This window comes from Cuculus canorus, chromosome 1, assembly GCF_017976375.1.
Source record: "Cuculus canorus isolate bCucCan1 chromosome 1, bCucCan1.pri, whole genome shotgun sequence".
NCBI classification, from domain to species: Eukaryota; Metazoa; Chordata; class Aves; order Cuculiformes; family Cuculidae; genus Cuculus; species Cuculus canorus.
In genome coordinates, this window is record NC_071401.1 from 15713850 (window position 1) to 15739550 (window position 25701).

Genomic DNA, 25701 nt, shown 5'->3' on the forward strand with positions numbered 1-25701 from the left:
TCCTCTTCTCAAGGCTAAACAACCCCAGTTCCCTCAGCCGCTCCTTGTAAGACTTGTTCTCCAGCCCCTTCACCAGTTTCCTAACGTCCAATCTGACCCTCCCCTGGCGCAACTTAAGGCCATCCCCTTCCCTCCATCTCCTCCCAGCTTTTTTTTTAGGGGAAAACAGGATAAGTAAGCAAAAACTTGGGTGCCAGCAAGAGATCCTTCCCTTTGCTGTGGCATTTTCCAGTCCCTGCTTTGCAACTCATCTTGGGGAAGGCGGAACACCTTGTTCCCAACTTGCGAAGAGCTCCAGTGACACATCGCCCCGCCAACAGACTTTCTCCTGGTTTTCTACCATCACTTGTCAGCGCTTTCTATTTGCAGCCCATAACCCCTTTTCCCCTAAGACAGCAGATTTATTGCTGGGGATGTGAAAAATGAAGAACATGGCTGGGACAGTTGACGAGTGAGCTGGGGCCTTGGCAGCATGGATGAGGGAGAGTTGTCCTGGCTATGTAAAGGACATGGCTGGCTCAGTCCTAGGGGCACAAAAAAACTGGTGGTGATTAAAAAAAAAAAACCAACATCCCCCCATAAATACATTTTTCAGGAACTTTAAAGTGCCTCCGGCCATGCTGTGAAATGCACCACCCAGGCAGGTATTCCTTCCCCAGCTCTCCTCCCCTGGTTCCCCCAGGGCTGGGTGTCTCCTGGACAGAAGGATGATGTCCCCAAGATATCCTCCTGATCACCTGGCATTCAGGATGGGATTTGGGGAAGAGCCAGATGTTCCATTGCCTCTTAGTGCTGTAGGTGCTGGCCCTAAGGCTGCTGGTGTTGCGCATCTTGCAAGCGAAGGAGATGTTTTGAAGCACCCAACCCAACTCTAAGGCGCTGCTTTGTGCCCATCACCCTGCTTCTAGGCCTGGTGGTATCAAGGGAACTGCTGACAGGACCCCAAGGCTGGACTTAGGCAGACCCAACGCGCAAAAACTAGTGATATGTATGCACTTCCTACTCTTAAAAGCACCCAGAATTCATGATTCCACCATTGGGGACCTCACTGAGGTGTTCTGGGGCTGCTGGATGTTACCACTGGAGCCCACACTGTCCCTGTAGCCACCACTGGCCCTCTTGGGACCTGTTTATTTTTTCCCCCCTCAGAGTTGTACTGCGGTCAGACTTTGGCAGGCCACCCTGTTCCTTGGGTGCTATTTGGGCACGGGGTGGTGTGATGGAGCAGGGCTCCTCCATGCCTCCCTGGAGCTGGGAGAGCACATACAGATGCAGCTGAATTTCTCCAAATCTGAATATTTTGCGCCCTCTCCTGGGTCCGGACAGCGTGGCCCGCCGTCTCCCACCCTGTCACCCTTCCTTTTGTCTAGGAAGAGCTAGTAACATGAGGCTGGGATTGTCCCACTGGCCACCACTCTCGCAGCCCCCAACATTTTGTCCTTCCATTATGGAACCCCAAAAATGCATTGGAGGAGACTTTGTCTTGGATTAGCTCCAGCCAAGGGAAAACCCGGGGCTGGTTCTGCCTCCTCTGTCACTTTCTGTGCTCCAACCCAAAGCCGTTGGCACCATGCCTGATCCTCCCTACTAGGACATAGCCACTGCTCCTGCAAAACCAGACGGCCTGAGCTAATGCTGTAGCAGGTTCCCTCTCTATTCCAGCCTGCCATAATGCTAAGGTCTTTGAGCATTATCCAAGACTTGACAACCACCCTGGGCACCCTCTTCATCCTCACGACAGTAAAAAGTCAGCTTGGGATCATCAACCCTGGATCGTGGTGAGGTCCTTGGGTGGCTGGGTACCCAAGGAAGATGCCATGCCCTTGCAGGGAGCAAGTTGGGATGAAGTCACATGCTTGGCAAGGTGCAAGAGGTATGTTCATCTCCACAGACTTGAAGAAAAATTCTTAAAATGGCTTAGACATGATTGCTACACAGGGGCAACCTGCAAGAAATGCAGCAAAACAGTTATCCCTGTACATATATATGTTTGCGTCTGTAGCATATATACATACATACACTGTATAGATACATATATTGTATTCAGGAAAGAGAATCATAGAATCATAGACTCATAGAATCATAGAATAGTTTGGGTTGGAAGGGACCTTGAAGATCATCTAGGTCCAACTCCCCTGACACCTCCCTGACTAGATCAGGCTGCCAGAGGTCCCATCCAATCTGGCCTTGAACACCTCCAGGGATGGGGCAGCCACAACTTTCCTGGGCAACCTGTGCCAGTGCCTCATGACTCATCATGAAGAAATTCCTGCTTATGTCTAGTCCAAATCTGCCCCTCTCCAGTTTATACCTATTGCCCCTAGTCCTATCACTACAAGCCTTTGTAAACAGTCCCTCCCCAGCTTTCTTGTAGCCTTTTCAGGTACTGGAAGGTCGCTATAAGGTCTCCTTGGAGCCTTCTCCAGGCCGAACAAGCCCAGCTCTCTCAGAGATGCTCCTCATAGCAGAAATGCTCTAGGCCTCTGATCATCCTTGTAGCCCTCCTCTGGATCCGTTCCAATGACTCCATATCCTTTTTATGTTGAGGATTCCAGAACTGGACACAATCTCTGCATCAGGTAGCCTGTGCTGGGCTACAAATCCTCCCGTTTGGATGCATTATATGTATGTATATATAGTGGGTGTATTTATGCACACACATCTTTCTGAAAAAGGGGAGGAGATTTATTCAATACATTCATTATTTTAAAGAAGACTCATAAAACAATTAGTGGTACATCCACCCTGCGCTGTGTAAGCAAATTCCTCCTTGCTGGGAAGAAGCAGCATCCCAACAGAGGCTGTGGGGAGCAAAACTCAAGCCCGAACACAGAGTGAGGGTGGTGGAGAGGCTAAGCCAATGGTGGGATGTGTGGTCATACAGCAAAGGACACCAAGTAGCTTGGTGGCAGGGTTTTCCCAACTCCTAGCATCTTGTCCAGGTGTGCCAACTCTGAGTTTAGTAGATCCTGGTTAGGAGGTGATAGCAGGATACCAAGGATGCCGGAGTGGGCCAGATTTGGGGTGCTGGGCTAAGGAGGGAACTGGACCCAGATGATGCTGAAGGTCCCCAGGGAGCTGACAACACTGCTGGCTTGTGTCTAACCCAGCCCACAGTCATCACTTGAGTGGGAAATCCTGCATGGAAGTCCCAGTTGCCCTCATGTACTCCTTTCCAGTTCCCGGTCTGGCCAGGGATGCTCTCCCACCACTCTGCAAAATGCCCCAAGAATGCCTGTGACACTGATCTTGAGCTGGAGAAACACATGACACCATGATCCCCAGGGAAGTAAAAGCAGATCCAAACCCTCCCCAGACTTCACATGGCCCCAGCAGGGAAGCTTTGAACAAGACTAAGAGAAATCACACCCCTGAGACAGTAACTGTGATCTCCACAGTCCCACTGTGTTCTCCATGGTCCCACCAATGGCTTTTATTGCATCAGTAGCTTAGCCACCAAGGAAATATGGTGCTAAGCTGCTCAAATTGAGCAACCCAGACAGACAGGGGACGCTGAATCTGTGCCATGACGGGGCTAATACTGTGCCGCTGCAGGCTGGGGGTGGGATGAAAGTGCTGAAAGCTTGGCAGATGCCATCCTCCTGTCCTCTACCAGGTCCCCGGCTGATGCCATTTCTGCTCCAAGAAGCTTAAAGCAAAATTGCTCCATGCTTAGTCCCAGTGACACCAAAGTGACCCTCATCCTCATCTAGGAGCCGTAGGTAATGCAATGGTCGTGCCGCCACTTGGAGCTCACCTTGTCAAGGAGGTAACGGGTGCTCTCACGAAACTTGCGTTGGGTGAAGTAGAAGAGGATGGGGTCGAGGACACTGTTCATGCTGGCAAAAGGGCGTGTGCACTTGTAGGCGATGGCAAATGCCTGCAGAGTTGGGCAGGACAGGCTGGGTGAGGAACGGACAATCAGGTAGATGGTCTTGGTGAGGTGGAAGGGGAAGAAGCTGATGGAGAAGACAATGACCACAATGATGATCATACGCACGGCTTTGTCCTTTCTCTTGTGCACCGCCAAGCCAATCAGCTCGTCCTTCTGGCACAGGATCCGAGCCATGCTGCAGTAGCAAGCGAGGATGGCCACAAAGGGCAGCAGGAAGCCGGTGACAGTGAGGGTGATGCCATAGGGGAAGTAGGCAGCAGAGTGATCCGGTGGGCTCAAGTCGTAGCAGACAGTGCGGTTCCTTTGGGTGCCGGTGGAAGCAAAGATGAAGGTGGGCAGGCACTGGGCAATGACAATGAACCACACTGCAGCACACACCAGCCATGTCAGCTTCTTCCCCTTCTTCTTGTGCCACGAGGCCAAGGGGTGGCAGATGCCCAGGTACCGCTGGATGCTAATGCAGGTGAGGAAGAAGATGCTGCCATGTAGGTTGGTGTAGAACTGGAAGCGGACAAATTTGCAGGTAAAGTCCCCAAAAGGCCAATAATCCTTCTGAGTGTAGTTGTAGATTAGGAGTGGGAGGGAGCAGACATAGAGCAGGTCAGCCATGGCCAGGTTCAGCATGTAGATCATGCTGCGGCTGAGAGCCTTACGGGCCACCCAGATCTGCCCGATGACCACGGCATTCAAGGGCAACCCCACAGTGAACACCACTGAGTAAACCAAGGGCAGAAGGACCTGTTTGAACTCCTCATGGAAGGTGCACGAGTTCCTTCCAGGCCCCACAGGGGCCGTCAAGTTGGCCATGGTGGTGGTCCTCTCTACCAGCGTACTCTCTGCTGGTGTGGTCACTCAGCTGATGCTTGCAGGTTTTTTTTTTCTTTTATTCTTGCAAACAGACGAGGTGCTGCAGTACAGCAGCCACAGCACCGATGTAAGACTTGTGTAGTTGCATACAATGTTTGACTCCGAATCTGGAAGAGAGCAAACACATTAAAAACAAGGAATTAGGAAAAGCAGTGCAGTTGACATACCCGAGGGATCGGAGGCTATTCAGAGGAATCTGGACAAGCTCAAGAAGTGGTCACAGGTGATCTAGCCCAGTATCAAAACAGATTGGGGAAAATAGAGATTGAGAGCAGCCCTACTGAGGACTTGGGGGTACTGGTGGATGAAAAGCTGGACAGGACTCAACAATGTGCCCCCGCAGCTCAAAAAGCCAGCTGTATCTTGGGCTGTGTTAAAAACAGTGTGACCATCAGGTTGAGGGAGGTTATTCTGCCCTTCAACTCTGCTCTGTTGAGACCCCACCTGGAGCACTGCATCCAGCTCTGGGGTCTTCAGCACAGGAAAGACATCGACCTGTTGGAACAGGTCCAGAGGAGGCCGCAAAAATGGTCAGAGGGCTGGAACACCCTTCCTATGAGGAAAAGCTGAGAAAATTGTGGTTGTTCAGCCTGGAGAAGAGAAGACTCCAGGGGGACCTTATTGCGGCCTTTCAGTACTTAAAGGGCACCTGGTCAGAAATATGGGAACAGAATTTTCAGTAGGACACTCCCCCTACCTTTTAGATAGGACAAGAGGTAATGGTTTTAAAGTAAAAGAGGGGAGATTCAGACTAGATGTAAGGAAGAAATGTTTTACTCTGAGGGTGGTGAGACACTGGCACAGGTTGCCCAGAAAAGTCGTGGATGCCCCATCTCTGGAAACATTCAAGGTCAGGTTTGCAGGGGCAAATGTCATCTAGCTGAAGATGTCCCTACTCATGGAAGTGCAGCTGGACCAGATAAAAGGTCCCTTCCAACCCAAACTATTCTATAGCTGTATGATTCTAAACCATAATGAGGGATTTAGGGGCTCCATCGGGAAGCTGAAGGTGGAGAGGACAGGACCGTGCAGGGTGGTGGCACATGGGACAGTGTGCTGGGCATGATTGCCACCATCTCAGCTCTGCTTCCTCCAGTGCATGCACCCCACAGAAAGGTTTGCACTAGGCCAAATCGCCCTCATCCTGCTGCAGGAGGGGAAATTGCAGCATGGTGAGCCGTTAGCTCCTGGCACGGCTTCTTGCTCCTCTGCAGGGGGTGCCAAAGCCCTATGGCCAGTCACTCGAGCTGGCTGTGTCCCCTGAGTTTTTGGGAAGTGCCACCTGCACCGAGCCCAGCACGACCCACAGATGTTTTGTGGTTACTTTCATCTGGGAATTGGGATGCTCTGGTCCTGGATGTTTTGGGGTTTGTGGGCTGAGAGTCCATCCATGTGGCCTCCGCACTGCTCTGAGCTGGAGCTTTTCTTAGAGGCTGAGACTAGCACGAAAGACGTGGTCCTACAGCACCTGTAGCGACACATGACTCCAACCATGTCACTTGGCCAGATCCCTTACCATGCCACCCATGAGCGCTGTGTGCCTATGGGTTGGAGCAGCTCGGAGGTGTGGGCAGAGCCATTTCTCTTTCCTTCTCTCGCTTCCTCCATAGCCTGCAGACCTGTCTGCAACCCTGGGCACCCGCTTCCCTTCACATGCCCTGGCAACAACCCCCATGCCTGGTAGGGAGGAGCTTGCCTGGAAATGGGGTGGCCGGTGTCCCCCGCTGAGGCTGGGAAGGGAAACTGAGGCACAGAGGGGGAGTCACCAAGCTCTAGCCAGGTGCATGGCGGAGAGGGTACCAGAGGTAGACACAGAGAGGGGAGAGTGTTAGAGCGACAGACAAGGATCCCCCATTTTTAGGGGTGCTTCAGGCTTGCAGATCAATTCTCCCTGCTCCTCTCCCTGCTGCTGTATAACTTTCCTACCCCCATGCACTGCACTGAGCCCTCTGCACCCCACTGAGCCCCTCTGCACCCCACTGAACTCCCCCTCACCCCACTGTGCCACTGTCACCCAGCTCCAGGCAGTCCCAGCACTCACGTCTGCCACTGCCAAGGCAATATGTGCCCCATCACTATGAACTGCCATATCCCCCGGTCCCCCCAAAACCTGTTCCAGGACCCGAGGCCAGGCAGCACCCATCCCAGCACTCACATCCCGGGCACCCACAGGAGCCTCTGCCATCCCATGAGTTCCCACAGGAACACCATAGTGATGTCGGGGATGAGGTGGACAGCAAGAGGTGGGTGGAGGAGTCCTAGAGGATCTAGGAGCTTGTCTTACCTGCTGGGGTGCCAGGGAGTGCTAGGGTGCCACAGGGTGCTGGGACCAGCTCTAGCCAGCACCCCAGAGTGCTGTGCTTGCCCTGTTGAGAAACACTTCCCCTTCCTACCCAGCACCCCAGGGCGATGGGGAACAGAAACGTGGGTGGCAGCATGGGCGCTGCACTGCACGGCACCGTGGGCACTGCATGGCACAGCATGACAGGGTGGGCATGGCACCACGCCTCATAGCACAGCACTGCCTGGCACTGCATGGCAGGATCATAGAATTACAGAACTATAGAATCACAGAATCACCAGGTTGGAAAAGACCTCTTGGATCATGGGGTCCAACCATTTCTGTCTGCCACTAAACAGTCTGAATCTCCCGTGGTGCAGCTTGAAGCCATTTCCCATTGTCTTATGACCTGTCCCTTGGGAGAAGAGGCCAGCTCCCTCCTCTCTACAACCTCCTTTCAGGTAGTTGTAGAGAGCGATAACATCTCCCCTCAGCCTCCTCTTCTCAAGGCTAAACAACCCCACTTCCCTCAGCCGTTCCTCATAAGACTTGTTCTCCAGCCCCTTCACCAGCTTCATTGCTTTTCTTTGGACACACTCCAGAGCCTCAACATCCTTCCTGTACGGGCACTGCCTGGCATGGTATTGTATTGCACAGCACCACGGGCACCGTGGACACTGCACGGCAGGTTGTGCACTGCACTGCATGGAACTGAACGGCCCTGCATGGCTGCACAGGCATGGCTTGGCAGGATCTGTGCCAGCACCTCCATCACAGCTCCACACTGTGTGCATACAACCCCCATCCCTTACACACACCCCCGCCCCTGCCCAGGCGTGTGTGCAGCCCCCCTGTGCACACACAGACAAGCGTCTGCACACCCCCCATATACACGCCCTACATGTGTGCACAGACATGCACTCCACACCACACTCCCGAAAAAGCCACACCAGGACACCAAGGGAACATACAGAGCTGGCAAATGCCGCTGGGGCAGGGGATGTATCCTAGACCCAGCTTGGTGATGCCAGGATATGGCCAGCTGAGGCCACCAGCTGTGTCACCAGACCTATGAATTTTGGGGTATTTTCCCCCCCTCTTTTTTGTCTTTTACCTCATTTTTGGTTTCTTCCAAGAGTGGGCATCTGAGGCAGATGCTGAGGACTGGGAAACATCCCAGATGATGGCACCAAGGGAAAGACATTACTTCTGTTGCCCCATCCATTCTCGCTGCAGCCACATAAGGAAAACTGTGACACAGGCACTGGGGTTTGGGGTTTGTGGCTCACACCCCATTTTAACAGATTTTCTCCCCAAAACACCCTTCCGAGGTGTATTTGATAAAGTGTGCTGAGACATATGGCGAAGGCTATGGAGGGCATTGGTGGTGGAAGGCACTCACAGCTAGAGCTGAACCAAAAATAAAAAGGTAAATTTCCTCTTTGCTAGAGGGAAATGGGGCACTGAACCAAATGATGCCAGGTTGGGAGGGATAGGAAAGCCAGAGAAGAGGAAAATCCCCTCCTGATCCCTGGAAAAACCCAGCTGTAGAATGCGCCAAGCGCAACCTTTCTATCAGAGGAGAATCCCCAGCCCAACTGTACCCACTACTTGCAGCTGCCCTTAATTGCAGCCTGCCATTGCTCATAGACACTGCTATTTCCGATTAATGAAATCACATCAAGACACTCAGCCTCATCCAGCTTCTCTGCTTTTGGTGTGTCTCTGGGACATGATCTAACCTAGTGGATTATCTAAAAAACTCCCCTTTTTCAACCCCAAAAGACATCACAGGAAACTCTGCCAGCCCTTGGGATGATGGAGTGGGTGCACTCCCTGCTCGGACTTCCCTAAATGCAGACATCCATGGATGATGGAGAACCGTTCTGGTGCCCTGACACAACAGTGATGAGCACCCAGAGAAACTTAGCATGAAACGAGATTTGCAGGGGGGGAAATGGAGTGCCCTGATGTCACCATGATGGGCAGCAGGTGAAATCCACTGTGAAATGAGACTTGCAGTGGGAAAAATCGGATGCCTATGGTGTTGGGATGCTCTGTAGGATGGGGTCACCTCTATCCCATGGATTTAAGGTGCCTGAGAAGGAGGAATGGGGTTAAAAAAAGAGAAGTGTGGCTGCTCTGCAGCCAGATGGGGAAGAGATTAAAAATAATTGTTGGCTCCACTCACCAGCAGCCACAAGCTTCCTGCGGCACGCACTGGGGTGACTTTGCCCCTTCACTTTCAAACCATCTCAAGTAAGCCCTTCTCCAGTGAAATTAGCTTTAATTAACACCCTAATATTAATATGAAGGGGAGTTCTGCAAGCTTGCTACAGTGAGAAAATATTTTGGCTGTTGCTGTCCTCAAATAAGATATGGCGGATAGCTTCCTCCCTTGGAAACTTTCCTCCTTGGTTTGTCCTGCCATCGGAGGAAACCATGGTGGGGACATCTTGGTGGTTTGATGGCATGGCTGAGATGGTGGAGGTGGAAGCGAAAGCTCCAGCTCAGCAGATTTCAAATGGTATGAAGGGGGGATGCTCCCACTCCCTGTGAAGCTTGGCCAAAGCCACAACGTCTCTGTCCCCAGATATCTCCTGGCTGGTCCCAAAACTTCTTCAGGTGCCCATGGACATGTCCCATCTGTCTCAGGTTGTTTGGGGACCAAGGCTTGGTTGTGTTAAGGGAAATTTCCATTTATCAAAGTCTGAAGATGCAATGAAGTGAAGAATTGCACCAGAGCAGCATTTTCAGGTGCTTAACATAGACTCATGGGTACAAGGTGCAGGGATGGTCCCTCTGGTGATGTCAGGTGGCTCTGAGACCAACGTACTCTGTCCTCGGGTGACTCCCCTCACTTCCCCATGCTTTGGTGCCCCAGCTGCAAAATAAATCAGCATCTCAGGAACACTCTGAGCAACTGATGCAGTGCTTTCCCGCTGGAAATGGGAAATGCTTGTGACAGAGAAGGTGCAATGAGTCTGCCAGCTCTCAGCTAGCAGTGCTAAGGCTCTGTCTGAGCTCGTATAAACCCATATGTATATACACACAAACATATAGGCACATATACAGCCATGTGTTCTCAATACATACATAAAGATGTCTCCATTCACACCCACAGACTTATATATCTGTATACACAAATACATGTCTCTGTGCCCACATGGACTCACACATGTAAATGCATTCCTTGATCCATATATATATACAAATAAATTGATGCTTCTGTACATATGTCTATGCACACATGCTCATATATACAAATATAACTATACCTCTCTATGTATGTATGTGTAAATACATATAAATACATACAAAGGTGAAGGCCAGGCTCCTGGCACCCACAGCAGAAATGCTGGGCAAGACCAGGTCCGTTGAGCAGATTTGCAGACACTCCACATGCAACACCATCTCTGGCATGGGGCTTGTCTCTAGGGATGTCCTGGGAGATGCAAGCACATCCCAGGCACACCCCAGGCTGTGGAAGCAGAGGAACCAGGGCGAATGCACAACACTGAGCTTCATACCAGCCCTGTCATGGGAATCATGGTGTGGTTTTAGGCTCTGCTCCTCAGTAAAAGCCGCTAAACCTCCCTAAAAGAAAAGTCCAGTGGCTACCATTTGGGCTGGCTTTGTAGACCACCCCGAAGCCCAACCAAGGCAGTGATGCTTCGGATGGATCTGACCCAACGCTCTCTGCATCTGACTCCATCCTCTCCAGACCTGCTTCATCCTGTCCAGTTCGATATTTGCTTGGCTCCCATCCTGCCTAATTTGACCTGAACTTCTTGGATCTGACCCTACCCAGTCTGGGCCCATCCTGCCCAGTGTGGTCTGACCTGGTCAGGTCCCATCCTGCCTGGTTCGGTTTGACCCACTCAGGTCCCATCCTGCCCAGTTTGGTCTGGCACACTCGGCCTGATCCTGCCCTGTTCAGCCACAGCCTGCCCTGTTCACTCTGATCCTGCACCAATTCAGTCCTATCCTGTCCAGTCCAGTCCCATCCTTCCCAATTCACTCTGAATCTCTTGGGTCCGATCCTTCCTGGTCTGATCCGACTCTCTTGGGTCCCAGCCTGCCTGCTTCAGTGTGACCCTTTCAGGTCTCATCCTGACTCAGTTCGGTCTGACACTGTGGAGCCTGATCCTGCCTTATCTGGCCCCCATCCTGCCCAGTTCACTGTAATCCTCTCAGGTCCAGTCCTCCCCCTGGCTCGGTCTGACCCACTCAAGTCTGATCCTTCCCAGTCGGGTCTGACCCTTGGGTCTCATTCAGATCCGTGTCGGACTGACACGTGGGACCTGATCCTGTCTCATCCTGCCCAGCTCACTGTAACCCTCTTGGGTCTGGTCCTACCCTGGCTTAGTCTGAATCACTCAGGTCCGATCCTTCCCAGTTAGGTCTGACCCTCGGGTCTCATCTGGATCTGGTTTGGATTGACATGGTGGGACCTGATCCTGCCTGGTCTGGCCCCTTATCCTGCTCAGTTTACTCTGACCCTCTTGGGTCTGATCCTGCCCCACTTTGATCTGATCCACTCAAGTCTAATCCTTGCCACTTGGGTCTGATCCAGTTGGGTCTCATCTGGATCCGGTTTGAACTGACACAGTGGGGTCTGATCCTGCCTGGTCCAGCTGCACCCTGACTAGTTTGCTCTGACCCTCTCAGGTCTGATCCTGCCCTGGTTCGGTCTGACCCACTCAAGTCCCATTCTTCCCAGCTGGGTCTGACCCTTGGGTCTCATTCACACCCGTGTTGGACTGACACGTAGGACCAATCCTACCCGGTCCAGCCTCATCCTGCCCAGTTCACTGTAACCCTCTCGGGTCTGATCCTGCCCTGGCTTGGTCTGACCCACTCAATTCCCATCCTTCCCAGCTGGGTCTGACCCAGTTGGGTCTCATCTGGATCCGGTTTGGACTGATATGGTGTGACCTGATCCTGCCCAGTCCAGCCTCATCCTGCCTCGTTTTCTCTGACCCTCTCGGGTCTGATCCTGCCCTCCTCTGTCTGATCCACACAATTCCAATCCTTCCCAGTTGGGTCTGATCCTCGGGTCTCATTCAGACCCGGGCTGCACTAACACGTGGGACCGATCCTGCCCGGTCCAGCCTCATCCTGCCCAGCAAACTGTAACCCGCTCGGGTCCGGTCCTACCTCGGTTCGCTCTGTCGCTATCGGTCCCGCGCTGCCCGGTCCAGTCGCATCCTGCCCCGTTCACCTCTCGGGTCGGATTTTGCTGTGTCCAAACTGACCCTCTGCGTCCGATCCTGTCCCGGTTCTCTCGGTCCCTCCCGTACGCGGCACTCACCGACCCCGGGGATGCAGCGGCGCTGAGCGCCCCGGGCGGCTCCGCTCCGCCCCGCTCCGCCCCACTCCGCCCCGCTGCGCCCCGGCACCTGCGGAAGGGGCTGGGGAAGGGGCTCGGCTGGACTTGGGGGGGGGGAACGCGCACAGCTGGATTGGGGGGTGCACAGCTGGATTGGGGGGTGCACAGCTGGATTGGGGGATGCACATCAGGGCTGGTGGGGGCGACAGCTGCAGCGGGGGCGAACATCTGGCTTGGCATTATGGGCGAACATCTGGATGGAACAGGGGAATCTCTACCACTCGAAGAGTGGGATTTACAGGGTGGGGTGCTGGTGTGCCAGACAACAGCTGGATTGCTCGGACCAGAGGCTGGGAACCGGCCGAGCCGGCGGTGAGGGGCTGGGTGTTGGGATCAGGGTCTCAAGTGAACCCTAGAATGGTTAGGGTTGGAAGGGACCTTAAAGATCATCCAGTTCCAACCCCCTTGCCATGGGCAGGGACACCTCCCATTAGACCAGGCTGCTCGAGGCTCCATCCAACCTGGCCTTGAAACCTCCAGGGATGGGGCAGCCACAGCTTCCCTGGGCAGTCTGTGCTGGTGGCTCCCCACCCTCATTGTGAAGGGGTCAGTGGCTTTGGTACTCATTAACGAGGCGGTCAAGCCTCGACTCTTCCTGAGCAGAGCTATTAAAGAGCAATAAAGAAAGGAGCCTCGGGAAAATGTGTTGGATATGACAGGGCCAGTGCATAAACAGCCCAGGGATGCTGGAATTATGAGGGATGGAGGGCTTGGCCCTTCTTTTCCGTGGAAGTCCCATTAGCCCTCCAAAATTAGTCCACCCCTTCCTTTTCAGGCTTGTGATGGTTCTTTGGCGTAGGGCAAGGAGGTACCAACTGGCCTTGCCTGGATGGTGGAGCACTATGCAGGGGGCTACCTGGCGTTGCCTTGTTAAGTGAGGCATCTCTGGAGCTGGCACTCAAATATGAGGCAAGTAGTTTTGGGCAGGGGCTCAGCTGAATGTTGTGGGATGAGGAGGCTGAATGAGGTGCTGCAGCCTCCCGGGATCCCACTGGCGCCTGTGCTACAGCAGACAACATGGGCTTTCATCGATCCTGGCGCAAGCCTGCGGCCAAGCTGGGCAGCGGGGCCATGGGGAAAATGGACTCTGACAGAAACAGCCGTGAATATCTGCAACCACAGCCAGGCTGGAGCCATCACTCTCATCCTGGGGCTGCCCAGGCTTGTGGGGTTGGGCTGGCGGTGGCTCAGTGCCCTTGTGAAATTCCCCTCCCTCAGCCACCATAGGAGATGGAAACTGGGGAAAAAAGTGTCTTCCCTGGAGCAGAGCAGCAAACATGCCTTGTGCAAACAAGCCCAGCAGCCTGCAATGGGGAGCCCAGGGCTTTCCGCAAGCATCTAGAGAATGTAGCTGAGAATGGACACAACTCACTCCTCCCATGAGCCACTGGCATGAGCACTAATCCCATCTCCAGCACTGCCTCTATCTTCAGGGCGAGCTCCAGGCTTGCGAAAAGGAGCTGGTGTCCTCCTCTCTGTGGCACAGCAGGCGTCCTTGCAGGTCCCCAAGGTGAACGCCTCATAGCCAACTGTCCTGCTCTGGGGACACTGTAAATAGTGGAGGGAGTGTTAAAAAAAAAAACCAACAAGAAAATAAAATAGCATCTCCTGGCTGCCTGCCAGCCCCAACCGCCTTCACTGAACCCAGTAATTGGACCTGTAGCCTCAAGCCCAGTCCCACAGCACCTGGAATAAATGGGAACCCACCAAAAAACAGCATTCAGGAGGTTGAGCAGCGATGGGAGAGGCAAATTCGGAGGCAGTGGTGAGACTGAAAATGAGATTTCAAGCAATGAATTGTGTTTGCATCTCTTTTTATCCATGCAAAAGGCAGACAAAGCTCACTGGGAAAAATAAGCAAGGAAAGGGAAAGTCTAGGTAGCTCTTGGAGTCTCACTGATTGAATTAATCCCTGCCAGAAAGGTCTGGCATGGTGTCCGGGCTTGGCCTCACAAGTCTCTTGGGCTTTCTGTTTCTCTGGCTGGATGTTGCCAGTAATCGTGTTAGTGGTTGTGACCTTTGCCGCTTCTGCCCATGGTAATTGTGCCTTCCCACCAGGCTCCTGGTTTCCAGTCACTGGTGGGTTGCAGGATGGTGTGGATGGAAGACAGAGATTCTGTAGTCAAAGGCAGGAAGGCAGCCAGGAGCTGAGACCATGCTTCTCCAACTGATGCATAACTCTTGTTGGAGGTGAAAAGCAGCATTTTACACATACTGAATCTTTCTGAAAGCCTCAGGACAAGTATGTCCAAACCACCAGACACTGGACATCCCCATAGGGACAGTTCTACAGGGCTTTCAGGTTCTCTCCCAACCCAGACATACTGGGGATGCAGGCTGAGTCCTTTCTGCCTCAGGCTCTGACGTGGCTCACCAGACCGGAGATGTCTTGCATGAAAAATTTCATTACTTCTAAAAGCTATTTATAATGGAAATGGAGCTAATTTCTCATGTCCTCCTGACACCACCAGCCTGCCAGGGTGGTGGACCTGGTAGAGCTTGTTTATGAGGAAGTGACATTTGATGACAACTTTCTCTTTTTTAACCAGAGGAGGTGGTCACCCTAGGCTCACCTGCAGACATCTGCCACCACAGCACCGGCCTTTGGGTCCTGAAATTTTTGGCAAAGAAGGCAAAGAAGTCTCATTTCTTAAGGTCCACTCTGATGGTCCCCTCTGTCCTCTTGCTGCAATCAACATTCATCACAGTCAAATAGATGCAGATACCCCAAGAGAAGAAGCCAAGTCTCATTGCTGGGCATCTGCACTAGATAAACTGGTCTAACTTTCAACTCGAATTTCTATGATCGGTCCCAGGCCATCCAGCCTGAATTTCCTTCTAGAGGTGATGATGTGCCAGTAACAGTCTACAAGCCCAATGCACCTGTTATGCCAGGGCTCCACGGGAGTGTCGGGAAACCTTGGCTTTGATGGGATTTCAGACAAAAAAGCCTTGGCTTTGTTCCAAGTGGGATCTGACTCACCATTCCTATGACTCAACACTTTAGAAGCTGTGTGTTTCAGCTCATTTTCCTCTTCGACCCTCTTTCATCCCAGGGGATGAAGGGGTTGCTGACCTTCTTCTTCTCTCAGCATGTAGATGATTAATGTCTTGGTCTTCGCAGGCTTCCTTTCCTCTTGACAACATACCCTGGCGTAACTCGGGAGCTCAGGGCTGTTTCTGCTTATCACTTTTCTTTGCTTAGGAATCCTCAAGAAGCAGCATGGAGCACAAGGACCCAGGCATGGGTGATGTCTTGGGCTCCAGTTTCATTCACAACTTTAGCAGAAGGAAAGTAGTGGGTATGGGAGGTGGCATCTCATCTGTCTGCTGGTGAAGCAGGTGAGGAAGGGATATTCTGTGATTCACATTCATGCCTCTGTGCAGACAGGAAAACCCAGGGCTCATGGCTTAAGAGGGTCTTGTAACAGAGGTTTCGAAGTGCGCCTTCACACTTTCTAGTCACTTTGGAGAGGTCTTCTCTACCCTCACTGCTAGGAGGCTCTGCAAAGAGGGAGGCCATTGACTCATTCCCACAAAGATTGTCCTCCGCAAGGGTCTCCATGATCATGGTCCACTGTAAACCAGGGCCAAACACAAATGTCCCAACTTGCCACCACATGCTGCTGCAGGAGCACAGATTGTCATCTGCCTGATGGCCACCTGACACCTGGGTCTTATGAATGGGCTGAGGCAGTGTGAGCATGAGACAGGCAAATTTCTCACCCAACTGGGTGTGAGTTATCAGGAACTCAGACATTTTGTGCACTGAAAATTTATTGCTTTGCAATAAAAGCTACTTGTTGGTGCAACTTTTTGTTGCTTCCCCAGGAACCCCATGCTTGGTTCTGCAGCTCCTGCAACAAGTGATAAAGGTGAGTTCACTTGGGACTTCCAAGACTCAGATCAATTCTCCCAGCTCTATGGAAGTACAATTTTTAATTTGTGCAATTAGTCTGTGGCTTTCTGTAATGTGAATTTTAAGTCTTTTGCTGTTTTTTTTTTTGCTGAGTAACACACTTAAATGCAATGCTCTTGACTCAGGATGTCCACCTCCTTGCCAAGGATGTGGTGGGGACGTTGGGGACCCTTGACAAAATAACATCCAGACATGAGGCATCTTCCATAGGAATCAAAATCTTCCAGGAATTAAAACTCAGAGCATGGATCATTTTCTTCCCAGGAGCATGCAAGTACGTGCTCAACTCTTGGGCTTGTCCTCCTTTGCCTGCAGGTGGGTCCATCATACCTAGCCACTGGGGCAAATAGTTAAGCCATAGTTTCCTATTCCTTCCACTGCAAAAGCAACCAAACCAGACATTTATTTTGGGGAAAAATATGTGTTTCATGTCCTGCATGGTCAACAAAGTTTTCTGTGTGGAGCAACTCACATGTCCTCGCTTCTCACTTTCAGTTCTGCTTCTCAGAAGATCACACTTTGCCCTTGAAGAGGGCAAAAAGGGAAGCTGTGTCCCAAGTGTTGCTTTTTTAATTATTCCAAGAATTTGTCTCTTCCTTATAAGAAAGCAGCTGCTTGGTTTTTTTTTTTTTACTTTCTGGAAAAGAGCAGAATTACAGAAAGGAGGCAAAATTTAGATACAAGTTTTCTCTTCTGCCACTCACAGATGGGCAAAAACCCCACCAGTGCTTGAGGTTTCTGCTCAGCTAAACAAATCAAATAGGATGGTAACATTTTATAGGAAGATTTTTGACATTAATACTCATTGAATTATGGATCACAGGCTATTCCACACTGCTTTCTGCGAGATGATGGGACCATGACTAGCTAGAGGCTTTACCAGGAGCATTCCTCCAGGACTATTTGATATCCTCCATCTTCAAATGGAATTGATTCCCATCTTTTTTCTTCCTGGTTAATCCATCAGGAAAACACTCACAGCCTGTTTTCTGCAAGCAGAGAAGAGCTCAAAGCTCCAGCAAACCCACTTGGGGTTTGATATAGGATTTGCTTTGCATTATGGGCAACATAACCACACTAGAAGCAAGAATTAGGGGACTACGGCCAGCTTGATGCCCTGGCATAAGGAGGAGGACAGGAATAGCTTTCCTGGATGGGCTCAGTTTTTGTGTGGACATAAATAATCCTTATGCGGGAGTGCTGTGAGCAGCATTACCCTTGGCAGCATCTTCTAAACAAGTCTCAGAGCAGAGCTGGTGCCCAGACGTTTTGTACAAACACCAGGGTGAAAATATAACAAGAAAAATACAATCCTGGTGGGTCGTGGCCATCAGTTGTCTAGGTTTGGGCAAAACAAGGCATGGTTGCTGCACATTCTTTTTCTATGTGGTGACTTGCACGTGTTTGGGGTTTTGGATGCTGCAGAGAGTGAGGGTGATATTTGGGTATGCATCCAGCACTGATGCACAGCCAGAAGATACTCATGGATGCTCAAGAGATGTGGATGTGGAGTTCAGATCCACCCAGGGGGAGGGGAACGGAGTGTTAAGACTATCCTGAGGAAGGAGTTTTTAACTCATTGCTGTTGGGAGTGGGAGGTTGGACCAGGGAGCTCCCAGGGCAGTGCTGCGATGACTCCCAATCCACACCTCAGTTACCTCAGTTGCACAAGAGACCAAATGTCCAGCTTCTGTCTAACATATAGAAAACTATCTGGGACCCTCAAATAGAGGGTTGTACCCCATGTCTGCTATGGGTGAAACCTCCTGGATCACCAAGAAAGGCCCTCCTGCCCTTAACCTTCCTGTCCTGCACTGCCTGGAATGCCCAAGACCTGCCCAAGCCAAAAATGTTCAAGCAGGTCTGTCCCGTTGGGGATGTGTTGCAAAACCAAGGCAGCAGCAAAGCTCTGCACGTAGGGAGGGAGGGAGGGAGGGAGGGAGGAGGGGAATTTGACGGCAAACAAGATCAGGTCGTTCCCTCTGTGCTTGCATGTGCCGACAGGCAGAGCAGGCAGTGCTATGCTCAGGCAGAGCAGGCAGCAACAGGTGACAACTCACAACATCGCTCCAGCCTGCTATACGTTACCCTTTTTGCTGGGTATCAGCCTCTCTAACGTGTGTATTTTTTCATCCTTCTTCCTGCAAATAAGGTTATGTTATGTTATGTTATGTTACATCATATATCATATCATATCATATCATATCATATCATATCATATCATATCATATCATATCATGTCATGTTTTATATTTATTTTATTGTACTTACTTCTCTTCTCTTCTCTTCTCTTCTCTTCTCTTCTCTTCTCTTCTCTTCTCTTCTCTTCTCTTCTCTTCTCTTCTCTTCTCTTCTCTTCTCTTTCTTTTGTTGTATGAGCACTGTCAGACAGCTTAGACCCAGTGCCAGGCTCAGGGAAAGAGAGACATACAGAATTTTAAATGCCTTTATTTAGGCTTGGAGCTATCAGTGACTGGTTTCCTCTCTTTCCATGCACCTCAAACTGAAGGCCCTGATTTCAGCAGGGTGACAGCTGCTCTAACATAAACTTTAGCGATAAAGGTCCAGATGAATCTTTAGCATAAACAGAAAAAAAAAGGTGAAATAGGTTTAATTTAATATATCCAGTAATTCTAGGCATTGTCACTTCCTTCCTGTTATTATCTGACGCGATCCGTTATTTTTGGTTACTCAGATCTGTTCAAAGGAAAACTGAACAATAACAAACATGGGATTAAAATAGAACTAGAATAATAACGGGAATAGTGAACAAGAAGCTGGCTGGATTTTCAGGAAGGTTCAAAGGGAATGCCCCGCATAGGGATGTAACTATGTCATATTCCAGATCTCTGTTGAAGTGAAAGATGAAGGTGCTATGTTGCCTTCAAGACTAACTGCAATTGCAGCATCTGATGGGCTTGGACTTGTTTTGTTGGAGCCTTGGCACTTCTCAGCAAAGTGGCTGGAGAAAGATCCATGGGATTTTCTCTAAAATGTTTTGTGGTTGACTCAGTCCCCACACATGGCTCTGAGCACAATGTATTAGCAGTCAATAGGACCTTGTCTTCCAGAGGCCAAGGCAAAAGGCTGCAACTAGGTAGCTACAATTAAGCATACCTTTAAGTCTCTTTTTTCCTGGCACCTTGACACCTGCTTTTTAACAGAGACATAAGAGGAAATGCTGATTTTATCCATCAGGGTAAGAGTAGGTGCAAACAACTGTTGGCTCACCAAGACCTTTGGGCTGACACACCTCGCAGTCTCATCTTACCTTGGCACGCCTGAACGCGCCTCTCTGCTCCGTTCCTGTTTAAGGGCTGAGCTGTATCCCATGCAGTTAATTTCCTCCTGGGTGAGTGTACAAATGCCCACCACACAGCAATTATCCCTTTTGGCCATTCACAGGTGGGTAGTTCACTACCTCCAGAGACAACACTTACCTCCATAGTGTTCCTGTATGCCTACAAACAATCAGGACAGCTTGGTTCCCACCCTGCTGGCTCCTGAATGTATTCCTCTGTTTGCTCTTCTCCTGCTTCCTTGCTTTATATTTGAGCAGAACAGTCCAGTTCCTCCCTCCTCTGCATGCCTATTGCTTGCCAGGCGTTAACACAGGAGATCTCTCAGGTACTGCAGACATCACCAACCCACTCTTCAGAGGCGTCCTCGTTGGAATCTGTGTGCAGACAGGCTGATTTCTTTGGGCATCTTCCAAGCAGATATGTCCAGCAGGTTGCATATTAGGTTTACGGTTGGAATCGATGATCTTAAAGATATTTTCCAACCTAAACGATTCTGTGATTCTGTGACTCCTCCCTTACATCCACAGAAAGTCTCTGTAGGCATCGCGCAGGGCATAGCTGCTAGTACTGTCACATAGATGAGAGTGACTGTTGAGTGAGGAAGATGTGTTCACATCAGCAGACAATTTGAAATGGATCGCCGTTGTGGTGTTAATGTTGAACTGGCTAGTTTCACCTTTTCTTTCTCCTCCCCCTCAGGCAGTTAATATTGATTTGGTTTGTGAATTAACTTCACTCTCGGAGATTCAGTAGAGTCGGAATTGCTACGTTAAACAAACAGCAAACGGTTTATGAGTCATGTGATGGCTCTGTGCCAAGATAAGCATGAAAGCAGAGACCTCAGACACACTTTGGGAATTGTTCAGTGTTAAAATCTGCGTGGTTCTGGAGAAGAGAAAGGACAGATTCCTCTTTAAATTCATCTGGAGCAGGTATAAAACTTCTCTACCCAGCTCTGTTGCCCAGGAGCTGCTCATCTAGCAGAGCAGTCAGCAGAACAACCCTGCTATGGAATGCCACTGAGAAGATAAACATTGTCCCTGAGAGGCACATGGGTACCACAGATCCCATTCCCGGTTTAGGAAGGTCCCTCTTCCACACACCAGGCATCTCACCTGCTCCGGCATGGGATGATGCAACCCTGTCCTGCAGTCTCCCAGAGGTCTCTATTTTTGAGTAAATTGAGTAAGAGTTGATTGTTCTTTTGGGTGGGAATGTTTCAAGACACTTTAAATAGTAAACCTATCCTTTTCTATAGTTATCTCCCTCTTTATTCCCGCTCTTGGCTGCTGGGTGGTTTGTATACAGTTATTAAAACCTGCTTTGACATCTCTTGCAGAGTATTTCCTTTTGGCTAGCTTCTTACACATTTGTTTCCATCCAAATTCCCATAAAAGGACAATGGGGAACCAAACTACTTTTGTCTCTGACAGCCTGCCCAAAGTCCTCCTGAGCGTCACAGTTGGAGATCAGACAGGTTGAGACATCCCCAAGGTTCCACCTGAGATAGGTCCTTCTCACTGATGGTGCTGACCATGTACCAAGGAGGGAAAATGTCTCCCATACCTGTTTGCAAGAAAAAGATCTAAAGAAAATGGAAAATCTCTATCAGAAACAAGACTTCCATCACCTGGGGACACAGGGTCTTTTTGCATGAAGCCACTCTCATCTCAGCTGGAGCTGGTGTTGTGGGAGGAAATTGAGTCAAAGCCTCTGTGAAACTTTATATGGCCCAAACCAGGAGGGAAAAATCTCTTCTTGACCACCCACAGCCTCTCAGCTGTCATGATCTTAAGCAGATGACCAGTGTTCACTATCCAAGTCTCCAAGAGAACTGCAACTCATTATGTGCTCATTCATCCTGCCTGCTCCCTCCTCCTTGCGATCAGACCTGGCCACTCGGGAGAGAAGAAACAAGTGTTGAGGGCCTGAGGACGCTCATTCACTTTAATTGTCCTGCCCAGCCTCTCCTGGAGCTTCTCTCCAGTCTGCCCATGGGCCCAGGACCCCTATTTTAGCTCAGCCCAGGGCCATCAGTCCCTGCCCCAGTGACGCTGTAGGCATCTCCAGCCCCATCATGGCCCTGCTTGGCCATGAGCTGCCATGGATCAATGCTCTGGCTTGGCCTCAGACCTGCCTCATGAGCTAGCCTGGTGCTGAGAGGTTCCCCTGCCTGTCTCCTCTCCAGGTCTGCCCTAGTGATATCTCTTGTGGAGGGTGAGATGGGTTGTGGCTGGAAAGTTCCTCGCCCTACCAGTTCAGGAGTGCCCAACAGCTCCTGTCCTTCAGGAAGTCCTGACAAAGGGGAAAGTGATATGAAGCTGGGAGCAGGGGCTGATACAGTTGCTGGACATGCTGCCATCCAGAGGGACTGGCCAAGTATTGAGAAAGGGGCAGAGAGGAACTTCACGGAGTTCAGCTAGTGGAAATGGAAATCCCTGCCCCTGGGGAGGACTAACCCCAGGCACCAGCACAAGCTGGGTGCTGAGTAGCTGGGAAGAAGCTCTGCAGAGCAAGACTTCAGCATCCTAGTGGGCTTCTAGGAAAGATATGGACTTCCTGGAGCGAGTCCAATGAACAGCCGTGAAGATGTTCAAGGGACTAGGGCATCCTTCCTATGAGAAACAGCTGAGAGAGTTGAGACTGTTCAGCCTGGAGATGAGAAGGCTGGGAGGGATCTTATGGTGTATATAAATAGCTGGAGGGATGGGAATAGAGAAAATGTTGCCAGGGTGTTTTGAGTGGTGCCCTGTGACAGGACACAAGGCATTGAGGACAAACTGAAAAAATGAAACAATGAATGCTCTTTAAACATTAAAAAATTGTTTTGTTACTGTGAGAGTGGTCAAGCACTGGCACAGGTTGCCCACTGAGGTTGTGGGGTGTCCATCCTTGGAGATGCTCAAAACCCAACTTGACATGGCATGGTCACGCTGCTTGAGCACGTGGTTGGATTAGACGGTCTCTAGAAGTTCCTGCCAGCCCTAGCCATTCTGTGGAAAGGAAGGCAGGAAAGGACACCCTCTTAATAAACTCTTGTGTGGGAAGGTGGGAATTTCTCCTGTGCCTGGAAGATGACCAGGAAAATCCCTGAAACCACAGTTTGGCATAATATGGGCATGCCTGTCCCAGGCTTTGTCTACACCTTTGCAAGGTGGAGTGGCTGTTAATGCCAGCCTTTTCCAAGCCATTATACGAGCCTTTCTTCCATCTACCATAGTGCACTTTGGGATTGCAGGCAGGGCTACTTTTCCTCCTGCAGTGGACTTGTGAGGACATAGTGAGTTTGTCAGTTTCCTCCTCCCTCTCCAGTAAAATCTCCAGACATGCTGTGGAGAATGAGTACCATGTGTTTGGCATTAGATCAGAGATAAAGGATCTGGCTGAAACAGATGAACTTCTGTCCTCTGAAGAAGGTGCTCCTGCAGCATAGCAGAGCCCAGATGTTACTGCAGCTGGCAGAGATGTTAGGACTTCTGTGAGACGAGGGAGGGGGGTGCTCCTGGAGAAACATCTGCGCACAATGGCTGCTCAACCTGCTCTGCTTGGACATGGACCCTTTTCCAGCTGGTTTGGAGAGGCAGTACAGGCACAGCCAAAGATGAACAGCACTGGAAATCACCTACATTACTCCCAATGAAGAATCTGGGCAGTTACACTGAGTGGACATCCATCCTAGATGCCTAATTTTAGTCCGATGAGTCCAGGTGTATTTTACAAGGTTCACATCTATGTCTTGAGGCCTTTTCCGTAGACTAAGGGGAGAACCAGCTACCTCCAGGGGACCGGTTAACCTTCCATCTCTGGAGATGGTATCATCTGTCTTTTGGAAGAATCGTTCTCTCCAATGATGGAGACCTGGCTGAAATCTGCCTGCTGAGACCAGGACAGATGAACCCGCCCTTCCCCAAGGAGAGGGATCCACACTTAACCAGTAGCTCTGCCAAGCGAGGTTCACCATCCTGCTCACTTTAAAGATGTTCGCCAGACTGTGGAAAATCTTGAGGCTTTTGAAAGAATTAGATATCAACTCTCATAACCAATGTTCTGGAGAATGTTCACATGCATAGAAAGTAAGATGAGGATGAGGGTGGCGATGGAAGGATGGATGTGGTACATGGATCTCTACACACTACAGAAATGCTTCTCATGCCTACTTTGCTGAAGATATTTCCTCCCCAGTCTGTGACACTTCTATGGCTGCTGCCATTGATGGCAATTATCCTCCTCGGTTGGATCAAGTTAACCCCTGAATCTGGAGGCTGGTGGCTTAAGTGAAAAGCTGAGCATAAAGAGCACAAAAGTCATAGTGTTTGGGGGGAAAAAATTGAAATACTGGACTGGTGAGAAAGTAATTAGTGAAGTGGTGGCTGGAGAAGGATTTGTAGTATGAAAAGACACCTACGTTCTGCCACTCTTTTCTGCTCAAAACAGGCATCTCACACCTCACTGACACCATGGATATCCACTGGAGTGAAGAAGGGAGTAAGGTAGGGGAGGTTGCTCCAGATGGCAGACTCAAAGGGCTGAAGCTCAATCTTTTCCCGGGAGGTATTCAGGGGAATTGTGACGGTTGTGAGCCACATGGCTCTGGGCACAGAGTGCCACTGGTGCTCAAGCAGTGGTGCTGTGAGGGGGCCCAAGGAAGTTTTGGGGGATATAGAAGCTCACGAGTAATCTGGTTCCCAAAGAGCATTGCTGAGAATTTGAGGGGGTCTCAGGCAACCATAAATGCCCTAAAATCACTCTGTCCCCAGAAATCACAGCTAAAATGGACACTGGGCTACTTGACCTCAGCAGCTGGGACAGAGTGGATCCTATGTGTGTGGGAAGTTCAACACAAGCCCTCTGCTCCAGCTCCTCACCCTCACTGCTGCAGTAAAGTCAACTTTCTGAGAGCCTTGAGAAGCTCTAATCAGCCATTCCCTTAGCCCAAACAGTCCCGTTCTCACTGATTGCTGGCTCCAGCCTGTGCTTGCCCTCCAGGGCTGCTTGGCCTAGCGCTTTTGGGGGCATCTTGCACCTTTCACCCACTGCGGATAAGAAGAGAGAGACACTGAGCCCTGCATTGCTCTCTGCATCGGGAGCTGGAGGTCCCTCTCCTCCAGCAATACCTCTCAGCATGCCTCTCCCAATCCTCCAGGAATGCATCCAGCCTGGAGCAAACTGCCTCCCAGTTTGAGAAACAAAGCTACAATGTGAAAATAAAAGGTGAAAAATAGAAGAAAAATGTGTAGAACCATGTATTTACTGTCTCAAAGTACCCCTCCATGCCACCACTCTCACCGAGCCTGCAAAACCAGCTAGTAGGGAAAAGATATGCTCCCAGTTTAAAAGCAGTCCCAGTTTATAAGCACAGGGAAAATGTGAGCTGGTATAGACACGGGAAGCTGGGCTGAGATAAAATGCAGAACAGCAAAGCCCCACCAAGCTGCAAAGAGTGGAAATGTGAAGCTACACACAGTGTAGTGACTAGTGCCGGAGACAGGAATGGGACACATGCTGCAAGCCTGGGCAGCATAGACAAATCCTGCCCCTCTGGGACTAAGTCCAAAATAATATATGTTTAGACTAGATTACTTTGCTCTGCTACCCTTTGCATCCCTGGGGTTAAAAATCACCACTATAAATAATTATAACTGAGCATCCACTGGCATCTTTATCCAGGCAGGACTCAGGAGCTGATGGGAATTGGCATTAAGCGGTGTTAAGAGGTCAGAAAGGTGAAAAGTGACCTTTCAACAGGGCTTTTCCAAGCAGGTCAGTACCATATACATGCCATGCCATGCCCTGCATGTTGACACTGATCACCCTGTCACAGGGACCACAGTTCTTAGATGCGTCCTATCAATTTTGAGGTGCTTGGAGCAAAGTGCATTGCAGGGTGGAAGGGGTCTCCTCGGACGGAGCCACCAGGCTATCCAAGAAGCACAGTTGGCCAAAGAAACATCCGTGGGCTAGAAATAGCTCCCCTCTCTCATCTAGAGGGAGATGCAGATGACAAATACTCCAAACAGAGATGCAGAAGAGCTCCATGACCTGCTT

General features: G+C 50.5%; 1 protein-coding gene across 5 annotated transcripts; it reads right to left on the reverse strand.

Annotated features, from left to right (window-relative positions):
* Positions 1-1956: 1956 nt before the first annotated feature.
* Positions 1957-12479, reverse strand: P2RY6 (pyrimidinergic receptor P2Y6). 5 transcript variants are annotated; one of them, XM_054054024.1, is made up of 3 exons: positions 12204-12479; positions 9235-9927; positions 1957-4869 (listed from the first exon to the last, which is right to left on the reverse strand). In XM_054054024.1, the coding sequence occupies exon 3, from the start codon at positions 4700-4702 to the stop codon at positions 3710-3712; it is 993 nt and encodes a 330-aa protein (XP_053909999.1). In that variant the 5' UTR covers positions 4703-4869; positions 9235-9927; positions 12204-12479; the 3' UTR covers positions 1957-3709. The 5 variants fall into 5 exon arrangements, with proteins under 5 accessions (XP_053909999.1, XP_053910013.1, XP_053909990.1 ...); XM_054054038.1 differs by lacking the exon at positions 12204-12479 and adding an exon at positions 10362-12174; XM_054054015.1 differs by lacking the exon at positions 9235-9927.
* Positions 12480-25701: the final 13222 nt, after the last annotated feature.

What these genes read in the sequence shown, in the direction of transcription:
- P2RY6 (XM_054054015.1), bottom strand. Translation starts at nt 4,702, where the DNA reads ATGGCCAACTTGACGGCCCCTGTGGGGCCTGGAAGGAACTCGTGCACC.